Consider the following 26,613-nt stretch of genomic DNA (forward strand, 5'->3'; position numbering starts at 1 on the left):
CCGGGGCTTGATGAACGTTTCTTTCTGGGCGTGAGTGTGTGACTCACGTCACACACTAAATAAAGGAACATGCCGACCGGAAGGAGGGGGACGGCGCTGACCGGCGTGGCATGGTGTGTGCCGATCGGCAGGGGCTGCAGAGTGCCCCTCGTCGCGGGCCAATTGGGCCTTTGGGCTTTGTACATATGCTTCTTTCTTCACCCCCTTGTTTTCTTCTATACTTCCTATCTTTTTACTTTATTTCTTCTCATTTTTACTCCTTTTCTCAAGCGAGCCTTGTAAACATTAAATTTCTGAAACACATTAAAATACCAGCATAATACCAACATAAAGCAACTTAATTAAAATAAAATAGGGAAATAGTCTATGTAAATCAAGCCAAATATGTGATACATTTTCGTGTTATCAGATGACGACATTAAGAAATTCTAAAGGAATCCATAATTTGGTATATTTTGGGGACCTTGTTGGTTGAAAGATTGATTTTGAAATATATAGTTGTTGGGATTTGGGTAGTTGGGAGGATAATTAGTGGAATTTGGAGTGTTAAAAGGATTGTTGTTGGGATCCATTTCACTAAAAATATGTTAAGAGCTACAAACAAGATGGCTAAGTAGAAAAATTAGAGAGAAGAAAGTTGATTTTTTTCTGTGTCCAAATCTAATGAAACTAGTCTCTATTTATAGAGAGAAATAAATGATGAATTTTGGTAAAAATAAAAAATAATAATTCACTATGAAATAATTGACCCCAAATGATTATGATAAAATAAAAATATAAAAAGTTACAAAAATCAATAATATTTTGCCAAGTGTTTTTTGTGGCTTCCGCTCTCTCTTATTCAACATGTTGAATTTATTCAACACAAATTAATCCACCTCATTTTCAACACCCCATTCATCACCCCATTACACTCATTCAACTACTTAATAACTTATTCAACATGTCCATTGTAAATGGTCTAACTAGTGTTAGATGAAATAGCATCGTTATCAGTACTGTTGGATGAAAGAGCATAATTATAAATAACTACTATTTGATGTACATACCTCATGACGCTACAGTATCAACCAACATCATATATCTATCAAATTGTTGAATTTAGATCCTCTACAGTTTTTTGTCTCCATTTTCTCATTCTGCTCCAATATAAGCCCTTAGATTAATCTAATGAGAGGGGAGAGAGAGAGAGAGAGAGAGAAGTAAAAGGAGTTTAAACCATTAGATTTAAATCCAACTGTCTGCATTGCACAGGAGAGGTGGCTGTAGAAAAAATGCAGGAGGGGATCCTGATCCCAAATTGTTATATACTAATGATTAAATTTATCAAAATATGGTCGCTACAGTACCTAAAAGTTGTTATTTCTCACAGACCACAGGTATCGATATACACAGCTATAGTACCCACCAATTGTAATTTCTCACAGACCACAAGTATCGATATACACACTACATATCAATTGACATACTCAATATATAAAATATTAAATTGTATTCTCAATCATCTCTCAATTTCACCAATATACCAATTACTAATATCAAAACATGTTTCTAACATCAACTTCATGGATTCTCAACAAAACCTAACATGTCAAGAACCTAAAAATCGAAGAACAAAAATCCCTAAATCATGTTAATCTACCTATTGACCCAATCATACTAACCCATAATAATAAGGATTCTCCCCTTACCTCTTGTTGACTTTCTTGAAATCCTAGCTCTTGTTCTTCTCCTCTCTTAGTCTTCTTTCACCTCATTTTCTTCTCTTGAAAATGAGCAAATGAAATGATACTCCTAACTCTTATCAAAACCTTACTAACTTATTGTATTAATGGGCTTAATAAAATAACACCCCCAATTTACTTCTAATTATAATAATTAGGCCCAATAGATATAATCTTCTAATAATTAAATTAGCTCAATAAACTAAACAAACACAAATATACCCAAAGTCAATTAATTCAATTAATTATTATATCACATAACAATTAAATAAATAATTAACACACCAAATAAAATAAAATAATATAATAAAATAGATACTAATAAAATCAGGGTGTTACACTCGTCGCCATGAAGACGTCTCGATTTCTACTAAAAGTATCGCGTTTTCCCCATAAACCATAGAAAAAGGGGTTAACTTGGTGGTGGACTGTGGCGTGGTGTGGTATAACTACAATATCTCGTGGAGCAGTTCTGCCCATACAACTTTGGAATCGTCCAACTTCTTCTTGAGTTCTTTGAGGATTACCTTGTTTTCTAATTTGGCTTGCCTGTTGGCTTGAGGGTGTAAAACAGACACGAACATGTCTGCACGCCTAAATCCTTATAGAAGTCAGTGACTACGGTGCTGAAAAATTGGGTTCTATTGTACGAGACAATGGCACGGGGAGACCGTATCGGCATATAATCCTCACCCAGTAGAAGCGTTTGACTCTTTTCTGCTATGATTTTTGCCACTGCCTATGCCTCTATCCACTTGGAGAAGTAATATACTTTAACTATTAGGAATTTTAATTGTCCCGATACCAAAGGGAACAGGCCCAGGATGTCCATGCCCAACTGATAGAGTGGCCATGGCGAGGTCACTGATTGGAGAAACTCTACAGGGGCGTGTTGAAGGTCAGCATGTCTCTGGAATTGATCACACTTATTGGTGAAAGAGATGTTATCTTTCATCAATGTGGGCGAGTAATAACATGCCTTTAATAACTTGTGGACGAGAACTTTCTAGCTGATGTGACTGCTGCAAGATCCTTTATGGACCTCTACGAGCACTAAGGTAATGTTGCTCTCATCCAGGCATCTCAACATGGGAGTAGCCTTCCCCATTCTATAAATCTTTCCCTAAAAGTATGGTGTACTTGGCACCTTTTCTTCTGGTCTTTTTCACTTCTCCCTCATCTGGCGGGAGTTTGGTTGACTGTAGGTAGTGCATTATGGGCGACATTTAGTGGATTTAAAAAACGAGTTCCACAGAGTATGTTTTATATGTTTTGATGGTGGTAGAGGTGGGGGTTTCCTATATGCCTGTCTTGTTAAATCCCATGACCTTCGAGGTCGCTAGTTAAGACAAGAGATCCGCCCTAAAGTTCTGTTCATGGGGGACATGTTCTACTTTAAAGGAGAGGAAATGCAAGGATAGATTTTGTACCTTCACCAAGATATTTTATCAGTAGGAGCTCTTCTGCCTGATATTGTCCTAAGACCTGGTTGGCTACCAGCTGAGAGTCATTTTTCGCTTTTAATCTGGTAGCTCCCATTTCTAGGGCGATGATTATACTGATGATGAGGGCCTCATATTCCACTTTGTTGTTGTTAGAGGTGAACTCGAACTTCAATTCATGTTAAATAGCTATATTGCATGGTCCTTCGAGTACTATTCATTGCTTGCTCAGTGACCAGGAGGTAAAGGAGAAAATATTAGTCTTCCTTCAGGTGAGTGAGGATAAAGGGAGATGTAAGGAGCTCCTTGATCTTGGTGAATGCTTCACACACTCAGCGGTCCATTCGAACTTCTCCCTTTTCCTCAGGGCGATGAAGAAAAGGAAAGCTTTGTCTCTTACACATGAGAGGAAGCGAGAAAGGGGGGCGAGGCGTTCAGTAAGTTGTTGCACTTCCTTCAAATTATTAGGTCACCTCATGTCGATGATCGCCTGTCACTTGTCTAGATTGACTTTGATCCCCTTCCTCATCAGCAATGAATGCAAAATATTTCCTCACATATATCCAAAAGGGCATTTGGGAGGATTTAGGCGCATGCCTGTTGAAGTGGTGGAGGGCAAGCAACAAAAGTTTTGGAAATATTTATCTGGAAAATTATCGTCTCGACATGGACTGGTTAGAAAGAATTGCCATTCGACGAATTCTTAGTTCTTGAGTTTGGGTTAAATGGGTTTTAACGTAAAGTGTGGAAAAGTAGATTATAAAAATAGAAAATAAATGCACTTTCGAGAAGAGAAACTAATCTGACACAAATGTAAACTATTCGTCATAAACTTAAACCTATCACTCTGTTGCACTTAACTTACAATACTCGTCAGAATCACTACATATCCCTCACATCAATGTCAATTTCTGAAACAGCGACGAGAGTTCAACCATATTGCTCTTTCGATGATATCTCAACCGGTCGAACAACACAGAGGCATTAAACTCCGATATTATGTGGATGTTAACCCCAAACATATCTTTAGAATCTAAAGCTAACAGATATTCCCCCCAATAAATATTCATGAGCTATATGTCTATAACAACATACAAATCTAAAGCATTTAAGCAAAAAGATCAACGAAACACCGACAAAGATTTGTAAAGCAAACTTTATACAATAATAGAGTGACAAATATACATAGGTTCAGAGTAAAATTACAAAAAACCCAACAAATAGAGAATATATAGAGATAAGAGAAGAAGAATCACAAATCTCCCGGTTTGTCAACTCCGATTGATGAGTAATCAGACTTCGAATCATCAAAATGAAAGCTTCATTGTTGTCTTCAAGCTCTCTCTACTTAAAAATGGTTGTGACGGTGTTCGGACTCAAAATTACCTAAACCATACCTAAAAAATATGATTTCCCCCTATTTATTGAATTCCAAAGTCGCAGCGCACGCTTCGTGCGGTCTGTGTTGTCATGAAAAAATCAGCACTAATGTTTTTGCTATAACTTGAGAACTGTAACTCCGATTTGCGTCCGGTTCGAAGAATTGGAAAGCTTATTAAATTTCGTATTTAACAATGACTAAATATCAACAAAATTGATGATTCCCCTCTTCTTTGATTTGAGCCTTATTCGTTGATGAATTGCTCAAAATCACGCGTTTGAAGCGGTGTCTTCAACACTTTATTGCTCATCCTCCAAATACGCATCAATACCTAAAAAATGAATAGAAAAATATAAAACAGTACATAAATGAATCGAAAAATCGAAGAATACATAATATGTACAAATATAATGAAACCGTACGCATTCACGCACAAGTTGAGGAAAAAGAGACGATAAGTGCCGCAGAACTATATACAAAAATAACTACACTTTGGCACTTATCAATTTCACACCTTCTTACTGATTGCATGATGTCCTTCTTATCTTCGGTGTAACTATTCCCATTTGTTGTCTTGATAATCATGTCGTTGTCATGAGTCACTTGTATGTGGGGCCAGCGTTTTTAAGGTTGAAGGACATGACATTGTAGTAGTAGTTACCATGGTTCGACATGAAGGAAGTGTTGGGCACATCCAGGGGATCCATATTGAATTGGTTATAGCCTAAGTAGGCGTCCAAGAAGCTCCACACAGGGTAGCCTGGTGATTCGTCAATTATACTATCAATGTTCGGTGGTGGACAAGGGTCTTTAGGGCAGGCATAATTGAGATCCATGGAGTCTACACATAATTTCCATTTGTTATTTGCCTTTCATACCAAGACTATGTTTATAACACCCCAAAAATATTGATTAATTATTTAATTAGTTAATTAACTGATTAAGTGTGAATATATGAGTCATTAGGAATTAATCATGATTTATTGGTGATGACTTGATGTATTGTTGAGATGATGTATTGTGATGTAGAGAGAATTAAGATGACTATTAGGATTATTTAAATAATTTAATTAGTAAAATAGGGTAATATTGGTGTTAGAGACTATAAGGGCAAAATAGTCAATTGTAAGAGGTTAAGTGAGGGCAAAAGTGGAAAGACCTATTAAGGGTCCAAGGGGGTAATTTTGACAAAAGAGAAAAGTCGCGGTTGAGGGTTTTATTATGTACGATCGCTTTTGGAAGAGAAACAAAGAAGAGAGAGAGAGAGAGAGAGAGAGAGAGAGAGAGAGAGAGAGAGAGAGAGAGAGAGAGAGAGAGAGAGAGAGAGAGAGAGAGAGAAAGAGAGATAGAGAGAGAGAGAGGTAGGTTATAAGAGAAGAGAAAAGAATCAACCGTAGAATTTGGGGAAGAAAATCAAGCTAGCCAATAGTCTAAGGTAAGAGGGTTATCCTAATTATTATATTTGCCTTAAGGGATTGATAATTGTAGGTTTGGTTTTGTGTTTGGGATTTTATGATGAAATTCATGATTTAATGAACTATGATGGTTGTTTGCTTGGATTGTATGATTAATATGATGTATGATGTTGATGATTGATGTATTGTGAATAATAATTTGATCTAGAGTCAAATCCACCATTTTTATGGATTTGAAGGTCTAGGATTTTGATGATGATTCTTGGGATTATAATGATTGATTGTATTTTGATGTTTGTAATGAAGGATACTTGTTAGAACTAGGTTAATATGCCTTAAATCGCATGAAAAGACTGATTCAAATGTGTCTTTGGGTTAAAATCTCGAACTAGTATAATGATGATCGCGCAGGGATTTTCTGCAGAATCGTAGAGCCCGATTAGCGCGGTGGGTCGTGCTTAGCGCAGTTTCGTTTATAAAATATGACTCAAAACAGTGAGGAGCGTGCTTAGCGCAGGATGGTTCCGCTTAGCGCAGTAGTCTAGGATAAAAATATTATTTTTGAAAAACGGTTTCAAATTATGAGAGCTTATATTTTATGCTAATTTATGAATAATTTTCTGGAATTTAATTGGCATGTTTGGGTGGGTTTTAAGGGCTATTTGTCAAATGACATGAAACTTGTTTATATGACTATATGTATGACTTTCTTATGCGTATGATTAATGATGGCATGTGTTTTGTGAAGAAGATTACTAGTGCGTATATGCTTGTTGTAATGTGTTGTTGTTGTGATGGTTTATAACATGACAAATATGAAGTATGTGTGGTGTAACTGAGGTGGTTATGGTCTTTGTGAAATTTTGAGGTATGATTCTTTGATGAACTGATATGAGTATGCCTTGATGTAATATGATGTTTTCTTTCTTTGATGAACTGATGGAATTATGATTCGACGTAAAATGATGTATGCTTTTTATGATGAGTTAAAGTCGTCGTGATGATGATGCAATTACTATGGAGTGTTTGGTGATGATTATATGATGATGATTATGTGATGGTGAATATGTGATGTGTTAAATGAAGTGGTATTGAGCATGTTTTAATGTGCATACATTTTATGTGAATGATGCATTTATGATGAGTGATATGAATAATGATGCCATTTTGACTAGCCATGGTCGTTGAATATGTGACGTTGGCCATCATGCATTCATAGCATACTTGTAGGACAAAAGTCCAGTGATGTTTGTAGGACCTTTGGTCCAGTGACAACCCTTAATCCCATTGTGTGGATTAAGTGAAGTATTATGATGTGCTCCGGTTCGAAGCGGGAATCAATCATATGGTGGGAATCTTTGGAGAACAATGACTGAGTCATCAGTGAATTATTGGTACCACATGTATGAGTCTATTGTTGTTGCATTGTATTGTTGTGACATCGCATGGATGAATGATGTTTGATTATTTGTGATATGAATGACTTAAGTGATGATTGTGACTGGATTGTGTGACGATGTCGTGAATAGATGATGATGTGCAGGTGTGAGTAAGTATGTGAAGCATAAGGATACGTTGTATCGGTATATGTGTAATTGATTATTAGTATATTACTACTACATCTATTTCTTATGTCTTATATAATAATTATGAAATACTCACCCTTTCTGTTTGAATGTTGCCTCCACGTGGGTAACGCGTAGGTAATCCGGAGTAGTCCGCTGAAGTTTAGAGGGTGGCTTCATGGAATGCTTTTAGCGCTTATTTTAGAATAAAGGGAGTCTTTCTTTGATACGTAACATCGGGGTTGAGAATGTTTAGATTGAACAATATGTTTTTTTGTTAGCTTGTTGTATTGAGATGTTTTACTTTGTTTTGAGATATTCTAAGCACGACCTATGAGTTATGGAACATGATGTAACTTTATTTGAAGTATTAAATAAAGATGTTTTTGAAACTATAATTTCCGCTGCGATGTTTGAAGTTCTTGATGATATTTTCAATGAGATAAATGTTTCAATTTTTGAAAACCCGTGTTACGGAGCAGGACGTTTATTTATGACGTTTTTATGAAGGTGACACCCTTGTGTGGATATAATAAGGGTGTTACAATGTTGGCCAACCAAGTGGGTTAGAATTGTGTTACAATGTTGGCCAACCAAGTGGGGGTACTTCGTCTTAGTGATTATTTCGGTGCTGGATAACATTTCCACCTCTTCTTCAATGGCGACCCTCTTTTGTTTGCCTACCTTCCGCTTCCTTTACACTACTGGTTTGGAAAATACATGGATGGCAAGGCGATAACTCACGACTTTGGTGTCTATACCTGGCATGTCTGAGGGGATCCCAGCGAACATGTCGATGTTTCTTCTGAGTCAGTCAACTAGCTCCCGCTCCTCAGCTGCAGACAAATAGGTGCCTATCTTTGTGAATTGATGGGCATGAGGTCCTATTCAGACTTCCTTCAAGTCTTCTATTGGCACGAGTTGTTCCAGATCTGGGCGTAGCTAGGGATCCCAACCCTCAAAGTTAGTATTTGGAACTTCAGAAGGTTGGGCATCAACAAAGGCGAGTTCTTCTCTGGCTATCTCTAAAATGCTCAGATAACATTCTCGAGCCACCTGTTGATCTCCTTGGGTAATGCCCACTATAACATCTAAGAGAAGATCTTTCATGGTTAAATATCGGGTGGATACAACCGTTCCTTGGTGTTGATGGCCGAGCGCCCCACGATAATGTTGTAAGGAGATGATCGGACAAATAGCAAGTGTACTATTTTCGCCGATGTAGTTATAATGGGTTTTATCCCAAGTATCGATCTCGAGGAGTGCGTTGCAACACTGAGTTTAATAATAATTTCAATTGAACAAAAACAATAGATTTGTTCAGATTACGAGAATAACTGCAAAAATAACCACTTGAAATAAATAACTTTACTTATGGAGAATTAAAATATGCTAGGGGAGGTGGTCGTTTGGCTTGCAATGAATGAATTCTAATGATCATCAATGAATTTTTTTTAAGTTCTCAATTATCAACTTGTAATAGTTTTTCCTAAGTCCTTAGCAAAAACCTTTTAAACCTCTATGTTTTATTTCATTACTCGTGAAAATATAACACTGGTTCAAGCAATCCTAAAATCCCGTTATTAATGATATTTATACGTTGCCCCTAGTCCTAGGTACATCCACTATAAACCAATTGTGCACAAACCCTAACTCTTATATTCCTATAATTGTTAGCCGTAAATAATTCTTAGTTTGACCGAAAGAGAAAGCATAGAAACATTGCACAATCGAATTCAAAACGTAGAAATCAAACATAGATTATCAGAGATGTTTCGAATTCATTACAAAAGCCAAGAAGGACCACCCCCTAGCATTGGGGGGGTTTAGCCTCTCATACTAATATTCAAGAATGACAAATTAAAGAGTTTAGACATTACAAAGATGAATGGGAATTTTGATTTTCAATGGTGTCCACCGTTGAATCTCTTTGTTTCCAAACAACCCTTGAGTTCGCCGTCTTCTCCTTCCTCTGAATTCTATCGTATTTTCTCCAAAAGTACCTCTCCTTTTTCACAAACTTCCTTTAATAGTGTCATCTCAATCCTTGTTTCTGCGAAATGTCCGAAGTACCCTTAATGATCAAGCCCGATACAAATAACGCATTGGATTTTTCCTCCCTCGCGCTCAAAAACACGGGCCGTGTTGTTTCACACGGGTGCCCGTGTTTCTTCTCTGTTTCAGCTAAAAAGAACACTTTTCCTTTGCTTTTTGACACGGGCTGTGTTGATTCACACGGGTGCCCGTGTTAACCCACTGTTTTGCTCCCTTTTTGCGCTTTCCCTTAGCTTTTCAACACGGCCGTGTGGAATAAAACTGGTGCCCGTGTAGACTTCTGACTCCTTCAAAAACTGCACTTTTTCAGCTCTTTCTCGTCCATCTATATCGGCCATTAGTTCCTTGAATCGCATGAATCAACCTGGACAGTAACCCTACCAAACAAAGCATAAAAAGGTCTTTTTGACATGATTTTCAATTGATAAACAAAGTGATACTCAACACATGATAATAAACAAACTTAATTAAAAACATAAGAAAATTGTCTCACAGTGTTAACAAAGTAATTAATTTCTGTGGGATAATCGTACAAAAACTTACTAGAAATGGTGACCGATCAAGCGACATGGTGTCCATGATGTGGTAGCTAACATTTATGGTTTTTGTGTCATCTCCCTCTCCGTAGGTGGTTATAGGGTTACATAGTCCATTATTTGTACCTGTTCAACCGATAATCATGTCAAAGAGCTTGTGAACCCCTATAGCTTGTCTAGATTCAATTGTAAGTTCTAAAAGACGTCCCAAAATAAGACATCATCTGAGGTGTCTGGATCTATTAGGACGCACCTGATATCCTATTTTCCATGCTGGACGGGGTTGACCAAAGGTTCATTGTCGTGAGGGTTGATGCCCAAGGCATCTTCTTCAGAAAAACAATGTTGACCCCAGCCGTTCCTATCCTGTTCTCAGAAAAACCGGAGAATATAACATTTGTGGAGAACACGTGCCTCGAGTATCCTCATCGAGCGGCCCTGGAGAGGCCCTTACCGGAGAAACATCCGGGAATGGTGCTTGTTGCGTAATGTAAGACCTTGTTAGTCATCTTTAGAGAGGAGAATGATGATGATTGGGTTGAAAGGTGTGACCCAAGTTAGTTTTACTTGGCCCCACAGTGGGTACCACTGTATTGTTTAAAAGTACATGTGTGTGTATGTGTTCCACCTACAAGGGGAGAGGGACGCAAAGTCCATAGTAGGTGTATTACACGGTTGGGGAGTGGGAGCTAGCTCATGGTGGCGAGTAGTCCTATACAGTGGTTTTTAAGGTTATTTAAGGGACCAACTCACATGAGGTGAAAGATTCTGCAGACGAACGGCGCCGCTTGGTGGAGGCCGGGTAGTCGGAGTGGTTGTGTATGTAACTATGGAGATGAGCATGGTGCTCTTTGAGTAATTAAGTGTTAGGGTTACAGGGAGCCTAGTGATTTTTACGTAGTGGGGAATGTGTATGACTTGAGATCTCTTTTTCTTCGAGGGATGGTGTATTTATAAAGGTCTATAGGACCTAGGATTGTCATGGAAAGGGTCTTCGTGCACCTAGTCAAATATTGAACATTTGAATCCCAATTTTCAAGGGGAATGTGAGTCAATAACAACTATGTCCGTCTCTTTGCCTAAGACACGTCTTATCCCACGCTTCTCCCTTCCCTAAGCGAAGAAAACTTTAGAGTGATGTGATACCTCCCTTCAAACGACCCCATATCGTCACCTTTTTCTAGAGCGGTCCCAAATTATCGCCCTAGATAATGTTATTTGACAATATAACAATACAATATATATATATATATATATATATATATATATATATATATATATATATATATATATATATATATATATATATATATTTCTAACATTAATTATCTCACATAGATTATCATATATTTCTCACGTTGCCATCGTGGTTGCTAAAGTACCCCCTGCAATGATTCGAACATAAGACCTTCGGGCTGCAAGAGCATGTCAAATACCGCCAGGGCCGGCCCAATCAAAGCAGAGGCCCTGTTCTAATTTCAAAAAATGAGCCCAAATTTAAATATAAATACAATTATATTAATTTAAAAAGACACCTAAAAATAAAATTATGTATTAATCAATAATATATTTAATTATAATTATTTAAAATTTTGATCTATCTCAATTTTTGTATGTATTAAGATTTTATCATAACATTTTCTTGATTTATTGAATTTTTATTATAACATTCTATTTATTTTAATTAATATTTATAAAAAAAATTGAACCTTTCAAAATTTTGGGGCCTCCCAAAATTTGGGGCCCTGTGCTATAGCACTTCCTGCACATGCACAGGGCCGGCCCTGAATACCGCTAAATCAATGCTGTTAGTTATGATAATAGTACCGAAAAATATATTTAATACTTAATATTTATTTTAATCTTTTACCTATCACCCGATTTGAGGCTTTTTTGAGGCCCTGGGCCGTGGGTCTGGTTGCCCTGGCCCAAGGCCGGCCGTGTATATATATATGGACGTATCAAATGAGAACTTTAGTTATTATGTGAACTGAGAACTTCTAATAATAACCGTACGATTTAAAATCAATGCTCAGATTTCACTTAACTTTTAGGAGACAATAATATATATATATATATATATATATATATATATATATATATATATATATATATATATATATATATATATATATATATATATAATTGGTTGGAATTAATATTGACCCATTAATTTACTATTGCTTTCTATTACTTCAGTTATTGATTGGATCATTTTGTTATCTCTTGTGTCTTTATATATATATATATATATATATATATATATATATATATATATATATATATATTATATATAAAGACACATACAATTTAACTTTCACCAAATAATATATAAAATTAACACATGTGTTATGGCTCAAAATTATGAGGCCCTTGCTGTTGCTTAGATTACACAGTCAAAGGGCCGGACCTGACTAAGAATAATTATTAACTTTAATTAATTTACTTGATATAACAAAAACGATTATGTACGTACCGAATTATCATTTCTTTTATTTAATTTTGTTTCAAAATTTATCTTACTAACGAATATTTAAAATAATTAGTATTAAGGTGATCATAATAATTAGTAATTGAATGATATTTTAGCATCCAAACTAATATGAAAATTTCGAGTAAAATTTATAGCTTGTCATGTGGCAGATTCTTCTATCTGATTTCTTTGGTCTAAAATGAAAACAACCAAAACGCAAAATCGATTCGTGTCGTAACATTATGGTCCAAACAACAAATTAACAAGAGCAATATTTTTGGCTTAAATCGGGCTGATTGTTGAGCAGTGTGGTCCTTCTAAATGATAAGGTGGTCCATGCAGTAGCCATGCATAGATGATTTACGTGTGTTTCTATGAAAAAGATCATTAAATTATCACCAAAGTTAGCAAAAATGAAAGATTAAATATTGTTTGTGTTCTATTGTAATCCAAATTTAAACATTAGTGGCTCTATCTAGAGACCCCAGCCACTCCCGTGATTTATAAATCATTTTATAGATATTACCTCCTTCCTTTTTTTTAAAGATTTTTTGTTGTTGTTATTTTTACAAATATTAAAAAATATATAGCTTCGTGTTGTTCCGTGTAATTAATTTGTCTTATTTTGATAGAAAAAGTTGGATTTTCTAAAACTAAGGAATCGGAATGTCTAATGATATACTCATTCATTCAGTGCACTACCTTTTAACTCTTTTCATTATACGTTACTATGAAAAAAAATCATATTAAATTATAAATTTTTTCATCAATAATATAAATTTTTTAATCATATTGATGAATCATTAATGGTATGTCTATTACTATTATTATAATTTTAATATCTATAATATTTTTTTCAATTTTAAATTTTTTCTCATATTATTAATAAAAAATAATTTTATAAAAAATTTCATAATTTCTTTTCGTATAATAATTGTTACAATTTTTAATATTTATGAAAGTGACAAAAATGATTTATAATAAATAAAAAAAAATAGAATATGAACCGTGCTTTGCACGGACTTATAGTTAAAAATTTAAAAGATAATTTTTATAATTTTAAATTAAAAGGAGAATAAATAAGGCGGAAAAAATATAAATTTGTAAGTAAAAATGACTAATGGTAAAAGTTTTGATTAAAAACGATGACTGATTTTTTAATTTAAATATTTTTTAATTTTAAACATTTAATAAAAAAATTCAATATTTTTTAATCTTGATTACATAGTTATTTCTTGTGTTTTATTTATTTTTGTAGATTTTTAATAGAAGTTTTTCTAATAGATATATTATACTTTTGTAATGATCAATAACAACAAAAAATTGTTTGAAATAAAGTAAATTTAAAGCAATTTTTTTGTAAATTTTTTTATCAAAATTAAAATTCATTAGGTATGATAATTTGATTTTGTCTAACTTTATAGTCGGTAAAAACTTTGTTTTAATTTATCATTTGGAGATCTATAAATTTAATATTTCAAAATGAGTGTTTTTATTTACATGAATATATTATTTAACTTTTGATTGGAGAAATATATAATAAAATAAGAATTTATGAAACTTATAATGATTTTTTTAATTATGTTTTTAGTAACTAATACATGTTTTACTTTTTAATTTCACAAGAAATTAACCATGATTATGGTATTAAATTATATAATCGATAATTTGTTCCTTTATTTTTATTAAAATTCCTTTATTTTTATTAAAATATATAATATATGTAGGAATTAAATTATATAATTTTATCAATATTTTTACAAAATATACCCAATTATCTTTTATATATAACATCAAAAATATTAATAATAAATAATAATTGAAAAGATATTTTTAATTGTACTATTCATAAAAATTATTAAATATGAATAAAATCACTAGTACAAAAATACTTTTATAGTAGATGTTCTTGAGTCAATTTTCCTGTCACCTGACTTAATAAACAACGCGGTGGCAATTTCGTAATTAAGTTTAATTTTGTTAGGTCGGTTAAGTTTTCAACCGACTTAATAGATATTACAAAAATAATATAAAATCAAGTTACTGTAGGTAGGAAAATTTTTATATTTAAAGATTAATTTTATTATATTTTTTTATAATTAAAGAACTTAAATAAAATTTAATGCATATTTGTGATATGAACTAAGAAATAAATGTAATGTGATAATAAATATATAAATTATTAAAAATACATAAAATTTATTTTGTATAAGAATAGTGATAAGAATAGTGATATATGATAAATATATGATTAAGATATTGAAAATTTACACTTTTTAATCTAACAAAATATAATTGATAAGAATAGTGATATATAAAAGCGAATAAACTACGAATAATTTTTAATTAAAAAATATTCATATTTAAATATCAATTATGTTATATTTATGCTATGAATAAAGAAAATAAATAGAGGAAACACATATTAATTTGTTGATGAAATAAAAACAAAAATTTGTGCTAAATAAATTTTTGAGGATTTTTAAGTAGGAGGATTTATCAAAAATATTATGCTAAATAAGTGTACGAGGCAAATGTAGGGCTAACTTTAGAATTTATTTTGTTTAATGGTGATAACAAATTTTAGTTGGATATGAATTAAGAGATTGAAATTTTTGTAAAAAAAATATTTTTTATCGGTTAATAAATACACATTTAATCTAATAAAAAAATATTTAATGAACAAATTCTCATTAAGAAAATGGAGCGACAAAAGGCAAGGACGAAAGAGAAAACCTTGTACATCAATATTCTGATGATTCAGATTATTTGATGCTCATGGCTGCAGTTGCATATGAACATGTAGACTCCATGATCTCGTTCCCCGACACAGGTTGCTCGAATCACATGACTAGTAGAAAAGTGTGGTTGACATATTTCGACGAGCTCACGAAGAGCATGGTCAATCTTGTTGATAATAGCTCGTTGCAAGCAGAAGGTACTGACACCATAGTTATTTAAAGGAGGAATGTAGAAAAAGCTATGATCAAAGATGTACTCTATGTACCTGGAATAAAGTGCAACCTGCTGACTGTTGGATAACTGGTCGAAAAAGGCTTCTCAGTGATTATGAAAGATAGAGCCTTGGAACTGTTCGACACTCAGAATAATTTGGTCTTGAAATCTCCTCTGTCAGAGAATATTGTAACACCCTTCTAAACCCTCGTGGCAATTATTAAAAGAATCAGAGTAAAACATAAAAACAAGGGTGCCACAATTAATAAGAAATTAAAAACCAATTATAGTTCAACAATCATGCTTATTAGGAACGATTCATCAAATAACAATCTCATGTTTATCACAGCGGAATAGTATAACATTCACCAACATAAACCAATGGAAACAAAATTCAAAACCAATAAAATAGAGTATCACGATTAAATTCTAAAACTATCGTTCCCAATGTTACAAGACCAGAGCATGACCGACACGACGCGAAATTGAATGGATAAACTCTACGAGCTATCCTCACCAAGCAAATAGGCCGCTACTCCTCAATCTGAAAATTATCAACATGTAAGGGTGAGTCTCATTCGTAATTAATAAGTATTATACACTCATAAGCAGTAAAATGTCATAGAAATATTATTCACCCAACTATAACATGTATTCAAATTCCCAAATAGTTAATCAATAACCTTACCAACAACACATCACTAAACATAACGCTAAAATCCTCCAGTCATACTATATCATCACGCACATGAATGAACTTACACTATGCATGTGGTACCATACATGGGCTAAATCCATCCGATTGATCTATTCATCACCAAGATACATCCCAACCGGCACAAATTCCACACAATGGGAATTATGCCCACCATTTGATCCACAACATCACTGGGATCCATCACCAAAATGCATATGAATGAATGCACACATATGACATACTTATAACATCACCGATCTGAGGCATCGCATCGTCTAATTACATCTCACCATCTCATCACCAGTAAGCATGCACATGTCTTAGCAATCATTCGATCATAACACATATATTCATGTCAAACATCATCCAATCACAATGAAATCAAAATAGTTTCATCACCATACAACACATTGCTGCATTTACACATACATGTACACAATGCTATAATTCATCATTTAAATTAAATTAAGATTTAAAAATAAATTCGGGTCACTGCCCATTTCACCAATATATCATATAAAACTCTAAATCAGCTTCGCAACGCCCAAAACGGCACATAAATCATACACTCGGATCAAAAGATACAAAAATTAAAAGTTGCAGACTGGCCTCCTTCGCCCGGCGACAGGGTTGTCCCGCCCGGCGCTCTGAGGCAGTAGCGAGGCCACTTTCAAACCCCTCTCGCCGGCTGGCTCGCCCGGCGAACCTCTCTGGGCGCTCGCTCGCCCGGCGAGTTGATCGCTTTGCCCGATGCTTCGCACCAGAACCAGAATTCTATAGTGCGATTTTAGTATTCTTCCTCTCCCAATTTCAATCCACTCGTACCAGAATAGTTCCCGCACCAAAATATCATCAAATAACATATAATATTACAATTATAACACATTTTAAAGGTCATTTAACACCAAAATCATTCATCAATTCATCAATTGCATCAAATCAACATAAACAACCTAAATCTCCCAGAACCCCAAAACCTAAACATGCGATCGAATCAAACAACAATCCTAATCAGTTCTACTACCCTTGATTGCATAATAGTCATTAACCAGAAGAGTCCCCCCTTACCTTAGAGTTGAATTCTTCGAAGGTCCTCTTCTTCCTATCTCCTCTTTCACGTATCTTCTCTTCTTCAGACTTGGCTCTTTTGCTTCTAATTTTCCTTATTCTCAATTTTCTCAATTTTATGAAAAATAGAATAATGATTAGCGAGGCCTACACACTTAGAACCCCCTCTCTACTAATCACAACTCCAAATCCCAATTATTTTTTTCCACGATATTTCTCAATAATTCGCCAAAAATATTAATTATCCCATTAAATAATTTAAATTCAAATCAAACTAAATAATGGAAAAATATGGGGTGTTACAAATATGACATTTAAGACCATGATCAGTTCGAGTGAGGTATAATGCCTGAAAATAGTCATTGGCCAAAAGAATAGTTGGTTGTGGCATTTGAGGTTTGGCCATCTAAACTTTAGGTCACTCAATCAACTGATCACTTAAGTTATGGTAACTGGCATACCTAGTTTTGTAATGCTCAACAAACTTTGTGAAGGTTGCTTAGTAGGGAAGCAATTCAGAAATTCTTTCGTTTTGACTATGCCAATGAGATCCTCTTGCATACTAGAAGTAGTACATTTAGATATATGTGGCCTTTTTGAGGATCATATCAATGGTGGAAACATGTACTTTGTTTCGTTTTTCAATGAGTATAGTAAAAAAATTTGGTTCTATGTGATCAAGCGAAAGGATGAAGTATTTGAAATCTTTAAGAAATTCAAGATGCTTGTTGAAAACTAGAGTGAAAAAAAGATCAAGGTTCTGCTGATAGATAGAGGTGGCGAATACACGTCCAAGATATTTGAAGAATTTTGTGCAGAATATGGTATTGATCATGAGGTAACTACTCCTTACACGCCTCAATATAATGGAATAGCAGAACAAAGAAATATCACCATAGTGAATATGGTGAGATGCATGTTAAATAAGAAGAGTCTGCCAAAATCCTTATTGGGTGAAGTTGTCACCATTGCTGTCTATATTATGAAATTGCGCATTACTAAGAAGCTGAAGAATAAGGTTCCTGAATAAGTGTGGAGTGGCTGACGATCATCAGTGAGCCATCTGAAGGTGTTTGCCTCTATTTGTTACAAGCATGTTCCAATTAATGAGAACATTGTGAAGAGTCGAGATATTGTGAAAACTATGATTTTGATGCGAAAAGAAGGAAGTTTGATGACAAGAGTGAACATATGATTCTGGTAGGATATCATAAAACAGTTGCATACAGGCTATTCAATCCAATTAATGAAAAGATCATGATTAATTGAGATATTGTGATTGAAGAGAATTTTTTCTGGGATTCGAATTATGGTGATGCAATTAACAAGACTTTGATGATTTATGGCGTCTATGAAGAAATTTTAGTCGATGACACTCCTGTCGAAGTTGAAGCAGTTGTTGACATTCCCGTCACAATCGAAGTCGAAGTAGAAAAGGGTGTGGCTAGCACAAGCCAAAGACCTCAAAGAACTAGAGTTCCTCTAACAAGGCTTCAAAACTATGAAGATACTGGTGATGATGAAGTCACACCAGATGGAGAATTAGTTCATTTTTCTTTACTTGCAGGTGTTGAACCAATCAACTATAGCGAGGCTTTAAAGAATAAACAGTCGAATTTAGCTATGGTTGAAGAGTTACAAGCGATCGATAAAAACAACACATGGGAGTTAGTCGAATTTCCAGCATACACAATAGCTATCAAAATGAAGTCGGTGTTCAAGTTGAAACACAATGTTGATGGGTCGATAGCAAGACATAAAGCAACATTGGTAACTCGAGGATTTTTTCAGAGAGCAAGAATCGACTACTTTAAAGTATATGCATCTGTCGCAAGATTGGAGACTATCATATTGGTGGTAACCTTGGCATGCAAGCAAGGTTGGTCGACATTTCACTCAAGTGTGAAATCAACATTTTTGAATGGTACCAGAGACGAAGAGGTATATGCCACATAACCTTTTGGTTTTGTAATTCAGGAGGAAGCAAGGAAAGTATTGGGTTGGACAAATCGCTCTATGGCATCAAATAGGCTAAGGCACGGAACAAGAAAATTGACTCATGTCAATTTGGGATTCGTCAAATGCAATTCTAAGTATGGTGTCTATTTTCAGGTTGTGGCAGAAGATATAACAACCATCTAGTTATATGTCAATGACTTGATGGTAACTAGAAATAGCTTGGAGAACTTGTCGAAGTTCAGAGAGCTAATGATGGGGGATTTTGAAATGTCGGATCTAGGAAACTTGTCATATTTCCTAGGCATGGAATTTTAAATTACCAAGCAAGGTATGGTGCTACATCAAACGAAGTATGTCAAAGAGATACTCAAGAGATTTAGGATGGATGATTCGACTCCTACATCTTCGTTTGTCGAACCAAATTTGAAGTTGGAGAAGCATGGAGAGGAAGGTAAAGTCGATATAAATTTGTTCAAATAAATTGTAGTATCTCTGAGTTAAGTGTGCAATAGTCGACCTGATATTGGTTTTGCAATCGGATAAGTGAGCAAATACATGAGTGAACCAAGGATGTCACACATGAAGGCTTCAAGAAGAATCATGAGATAATTATAAGGATCAATAAATCATGTAATTCTATTTCGACAAGACTATGAAAGCAAATAAGCTACATTTACTTTCTATTTAGATGTTGATTGGTGTGGAGATAAGGAAGATCCAAGAAGCACAACTGGTTATTTCTCTCAAGTATTTGGTGTCCCAATCTCATGGTGCTCGAGAAAGCAATATAGGGTGGCATTATCATTGTGTGAGGATGAATATATAGCAGGATCCTATGTTGCGTGTCAAGCAATTTGGATCAAATCTGTGCTCGAAGAGATGGAGGTCGAAGTAAAGAAACCTCTGTTGTTGGAGATCGGCAATAAGTCAGCCATAAATTTCAAAAAGAATCAAGTTCAACATGGAAGGAGTAAGCATATTAAGGCTATGTTTTATTTCCTAAGAGGGAAGGTAAAGCAGGGTGAACTTGAAGTGAGGCATTGCTCGAGTGAAGCACAGTTGGCCGACATTTTCACCAAATGATTGAAGATCAATGGATTCCTAACCTTGATAAAGAAATTAGAAATAGTTCATATGGACTATGATTATTTGTTTTCGACAACTTGGATTATAGGGGGTATATTGTGATATAATCCAAGTTGTGTAGCCCAAGTTAGTTAGGGTTAAGGTTTGAAACTTAGTATACAAGTTAGTTAGTTCTATATAAATATATCCTTATTTCTTTATTCTCTCTCGTTCTCTCCTCACTAAAAGTGCCTCACGCACTAACATAATGATGAGAGTTTACTTATACTAGAAGAATAAGGTACAACATAAGCTAAAGTGAACTTGTGTACATTGAATTGTAGCTACAAATTTCTTGAAAACATGGAAAGAATTATAACTAATTTTGAGCTAAGAGTATGTTATTATTTGTCTTACAAACAATTTAGTGTATTATGTTCTTCTACTCTTTGATCATCAAAATTTGAACCAATAACACTTTCACTTAATCCTTTATTATTCATCAATCTCCCACAAATTGGAGCATGCTATGTATTAATTAAGTTTGGAAACAAAAGAGGTTGAACTTTAGAGGAGATTGAGCTTTGGTAATAAAATCTCTCAATAGTTATTGAGTAGAAATTGCCAACAATACGTGGATTCCTTTTTGAACTTTCTCTCTCACCAAGTGGCAAACTATTTCTTAGTATTTGGCTCGTTCATGGAATAACATGCATATTTAATTTTTTGCATGTGAGGTTAACTTTAGCTATCATGCGGATGTGGAGGGAGCTCTATACTAGATTTTAAAATTTGATCTTGACACGCTCAATTGCTTCTTGCATACTATGAAACAATAGAAGATTCAAGGAAGAAGCACAAACTTTTAGGTGAACCTCGTAGAATCCACACACCTTTTACAATCCGCATCAACATAGCTTATCATTTGCAATTACAAACTTCTGGAAAATAGCAAGCCACGACTAGGGATATGTTACAGGTATCAAATCACTCTACAAGCAACTCTGTAGTGTATAACTCATATGCAACAAGTGCACGACTATATCAAACTTGAATATGGACGTATGCGTTTATCAATATATTTCTTTTTGTTATAAACATTTATACTAGTGGATGTCCATCCCTCTTCTTATTCTTCATCTTCCTATTCCACTTTAATGTACTTAATTTTCTACCTTCCTTGGGTCCTATAAATAAGACTCATGTTACAATGTAAAATTCACCTTTGAGAAGAATATAATACAATGTTGCTTGTTCTCTTCTCTTCCTATCTTTTGATCTCAATATAGTTCCATTTAGTTTATAATACGTTATCAGCACGACGCTCTCAGGTATGATTTGGAGGAGATTATTTTTTTTATGATATTCAGTAATTTTATAATCATATTAGGACATTTAACATTTTGTAATTTTATTGTTCGATAATTTTATTGTAATTTTATGGTTAAGATTATGTAATTTTATTGTAATTTTATTTGTCATAGAATTGATGTATGTTTAAGAATATTATAAAAAAAAAATCTTAGGTAGCAACTCAACTTTTTGTAAGATGGGTTGATGTTGTTGAGGTTGTGGATAACACATGTGGTTTTACAATGATTCCAATTTTGATGGATAGTGCACAAATAAATTTAATTGTGTCAAAGGATTAAAAGGTGGATTTGGCTTAAAGCATGAAAGAATTATTTTTGTTTAGTCGATGGAATTGAATTAGAGAAAGAAGAAATAACTTTTTGCATCCCAGAAGGATATATGGTTTTAATTTTAACGCATCCCAGAAGGATGGTTATAATTTTTAGATCATTGTTCGTAACAAAAGCAGAGCATCCCTGAAGGATAGCGAAATAACATTGTATAGTTCATGAAGAACTCATAATGCTTTATTTATTTATTTTATTTTATTGTATATGTAAGATGTATTTTGTCACTAAATTGATTTTTTTTATAAAAAAAAAAAAACAGATAATTTTAAGACTAATGTGACAATCTAGTTTACTATTGTGTTATTTCTAAATATTAGAATTTACAAAAGTATTATTTTAAATATTAATATTTAATATTTCCTTTATGATAATTATCTCATTATAATATTTTTATTTCTTTTATTTTTATGATAGAACTACTAAGTATGTCAAATCTTACAAAATTGGATTTTGGGGCTCTTGATATTTCGGGAAAGAGCTATTTGACATGGGCCCTAGACGCCCAAATTCATTTAAGCGCAGAAGGTCACGGTGATACTATTAAAGAAGGAAATAAATCATCTGATCAACAAAAGGCAAAAGCCATGATATTCCTCCGTCGTCACCTTCACGAGGATCTTAAAAATGAGTATCTTACCGTAACTGACCCACATGTCTTGTGGAAAAATTTGAAAGATAGATATGATCATCAAAAAACGTTTATCCTACCAAAAGCTCGATATGAATGGATGCATTTACGTTTGCAGGATTTTAAAAGTGTAAGTGATTATAATTCTGCAATGTTTAGAATAACTTCTAAGTTATTATTATGTGGAGAAAAAGTAACTGATGAAGATATGCTAGAAAAAACATTTTCCACTTTTCATGCATCCAATGTGCTCCTGCAGCAGCAGTATCGAGAAAAGGGGTTTATTAAATATTCTGATCTAATATCTTGTCTTCTTGTGGCTGAGCAAAATAATGAACTATTGATGAAAAATCATGAGGCCCGTCCCACTGGTACAACTCCATTCCCAGAAGTGAATGTGGCAAGGCACGACCACTATAGGAAAAATCGTGGTCGCGGTCTTGCATATGCACGTGGTCGTGGTCGTGGTCGTAATTATGCTCATGGTCTTGGTTTTGATCGTGGTCGCAATGGGAATCATAAAAACACATATTTCCACCCGAAGTGGAAAAATGTTGAAAAGAATGAAAAAGAGGGTCAGAGTAGCAAAACAAATGAAAATATTTGCTATCGTTGTGGAGGAAAAGGTCATTGGAGTCGCACTTGTCGTACTCCAAAACACCTTGTTGATCTTTATCAAAAATCACTGAAAAATAAAAAGGAAAAGATCGAGACTCACTTTGCTAATGAAGATGATGATCCAGATTATGGTAATATGGATGTTACCCATTTAGATATTGGTGACTTCTTTGCTGATCCAGATGGAAAAATTGATCACCTTATTGGAGATGGAAGCGTCAAGAAATAAAATTTGTGGAAATTTTCTTTTTATGTTTTATGGATGTTTTGAATTTTATTTTCTAATAATAATAAAGTGTGTTTTCTACTTGTTTGTTTACATAATTTACTATTTAAATAATTTGTGTTTTTAATGTGCGCTTATAACTTATTGTTAAAAAAAATTATTATTGTTCTTAGAATGAATATGGACGCTAGCTCCAGTAATGAAGATATGTGCCTTGCTGACAGTGCAACAACTCACACAATTCTCAAGCATAAAAGATATTTCTCTAATTTAGTGAATCGAAAAACTGATGTCAGTACTATTTCTGGCACCTCAAAAATAATTGAAGGCTCCGGAAGAGCCCATATGTTGTTACGTGGTGGAACAATATTGCACATTGATAATGCATTATATTCCCCCAGGTCCCATAGAAATTTATTAAGTTTCAAAGATATCCGCCTAAATGGATACCATATTGAAACAGGAGATGATGGAGGGATTGAACATCTGTATATTACAAAACACAATTCAGACACAAAATGTGTAATGGAAAAGTTATCGGTTTTATCCTCTGGCCTGTACTACACTTATATTAGTACAACTGAAGCACATGCAACTGTAAACCAGAAGTTTACAAATAATGATAAATTTCTAATTTGGCATGACCGGTTGGGCCATCCCGGTTATATAATGATGCGAAAAATAATTGAAAATTCATGCGGTCATCAATTAATGAGTAGGGAAATTATTCCATCGAATAAGTTCTCATGCAGCTCTTGCTCACAGGGGAAGTTGATAATTCGGCCATCACCAACAAAAATTGGAAATGAATCTATCGGCTTTTTAGAGCGTATACATGGTGATATTTGTGGGCCAATGCACCCATCATGTGGACCATTTAGATATTTTATGGTTTTAATTGATGCATCAACTAGATGGTCACATGTTTGTTTGTTGTCAACTCGTAACCAGGCGTTTGCGAGATTGCTAGCTCAACTGATTCGAATAAGAGCTCATTTTCCCGATTATCCTGTCAAGAAAATTCGTCTTGATAATGTTGCAGAATTTTCATCTCAAGCATTTAATGAGTATTGTATGTCTATTGGGATTGACATTGAACACCCAGTAGCACATGTTCATACACAAAATGGACTTGCAGAATCATTTATTAAACGAATAAAATTAATTGCAAGACCACTGATTATGAGATGCAAGCTCCCAGTTTCTGCTTGGGGACATGCAATTTTGCATGCTGCAACATTAATTCGCATCAGGCCAACGAGCTACCACACCTTTTCCCCTTTACAATTAGTTTTTGGTAAAGAACCTAATATTTCCCATCTAAGAATTTTTGGATGTGCAGTGTATGTTCCAATTTCTCTACCACATCGCAATAAGATGGGTCCTCAAAGGAGGATGGGAATATATGTTGGATATGAATCTCCGTCTATTATAAAGTACCTTGAACCAACAACAGGAGATTTATTCACTGCTCGTTTTGCTGATTGTCATTTTGATGAATCAAATTTTCCAGCATTAGGGGGAGAGAATAAGAAGCTGGAAAAAGATATCAGTTGGAATGAATTATCATTATCTCATCTTGATCCTCGAACAAAACAATGTGAACTAGAAGTTCAAAAGATAATTCACCTGCAAAACTTAGCAAATCAATTGCCAAATGCGTTCACTGATCCAAAAGGTGTGACTAAATCATATATACCAGCTGCAAATGCTCCAATAAAAATTGATATCCCTGTTGGACAATCTAATGAGTCTCAACCACGCCTGAAGCGTGGTAGACCAATCGGTTCCAAAGATAAAAATCCTCGAACAAGAAAGGGAGCTAAGAATAAAGATGGCCCAAGTGAGGATATAGGAAATCTAAAAGAATCGTCAGACATAATAGACATTTCATCTCTAGAAGAGATTGATCAGGTACCTGAAACTCATGAAAATAAAGAGATCTCGATAAATTATGTCCAAAATGGAATACAATGGAACCGAAACGAAGTCGACATTGATGATGTTTTTGCATACAATATAGCGTTGAATGAGATAAATGGCAAAGAGGATGAGGAACCAACGTCTATCAAAATTTGTAGACAAAGTGAGGACTGGCCAAAATGGAAGGATGCAATTGAAGCGGAATTAAACTCACTCTATAAAAGACAAGATTTTGGACCTGTAGTCCGCACACCTGAAGGTGTGAAGCCAGTTGGATACAGATGGCTTTTCGTACGAAAACGAAATGAAAAAGGTGAAATTGTGAGATACAAAGCTCGACTTGTCGCTCAAGGATTTTCCCAAAGACCTGGAATTGATTTTGATGAAACATATTCACCTGTAATGGATGCAAGCACTTTTCGATATCTAATAAGCCTAGTAGCACATGAAGGGCTTAATTTGCACATGATGGATGTTGTAACAGCTTATCTGTATGGTTCACTTGATAGTGAAATTTACATGAAACTCCCTGAAGGGTTCAATGTACCAGATGCACACAACTCCGAATCTCGAGAACGCTACTCCATAAGATTGAAAAAGTCTCTTTATGGGCTGAAACAGTCTGGACGAATGTGGTATAATCGCCTCAGTGAATATTTGCTTAGAGAAGGATATACAAATAACTCCATTTGTCCTTGTATTTTTATAAAAAGATCAGGAAAGGAATTCGCAATAATAGCTGTCTATGTGGATGACATAAATATTATTGGAACTCCTAATGAGCTCCCAAAAGCTATGAGTTGTTTAAAGAAAGAGTTTGAGATGAAGGACCTAGGAAAGACAAAATTATGTCTAGGTTTGCAAATTGAACATTTGGACAAAGGAATATTTGTACATCAAGAAGGCTATATAGAAAAAGTGTTAAAACGCTTCTATATGGACAAAAGTCATCCGTTGTCTACTCCAATGGTTGTTAGATCATTAGATGTGGAGAAAGATCCTTTCAGACCTCGATAAAAGGATGAAGAATTGCTTGGTCCTGAAGTACCATATCTCAGTGCAATTGGAGCACTAATGTACCTTGCGAATTACACACGTCCTAATATATCATTTGCTGTAAATCTATTAGCAAGATACAGTTCTTCACCTACACGAAGACATTGGAACGGAGTCAAACATA

The 26,613-nt window shown here is 34.4% G+C and overlaps 1 protein-coding gene across 1 annotated transcript; it reads left to right on the plus strand.

The window, feature by feature from the left end:
- Positions 1-22,463: 22,463 nt before the first annotated feature.
- LOC131605183 (uncharacterized) lies at positions 22,464-23,513 on the plus strand. The gene has a single exon (XM_058877571.1). It carries the CDS (start codon positions 22,464-22,466, stop codon positions 23,511-23,513), a length of 1,050 nt encoding a protein of 349 aa, XP_058733554.1.
- The last annotated feature ends 3,100 nt before the right edge of the window (positions 23,514-26,613 follow it).

Source organism: Vicia villosa, linkage group LG5 (assembly GCF_029867415.1).
Source record: "Vicia villosa cultivar HV-30 ecotype Madison, WI linkage group LG5, Vvil1.0, whole genome shotgun sequence".
NCBI lineage: Eukaryota > Viridiplantae > Streptophyta > Magnoliopsida > Fabales > Fabaceae > Vicia > Vicia villosa.

What these genes read in the sequence shown, in the direction of transcription:
- LOC131605183 (XM_058877571.1), top strand. Translation starts at nt 22,464, where the DNA reads ATGTCAAATCTTACAAAATTGGATTTTGGGGCTCTTGATATTTCGGGA.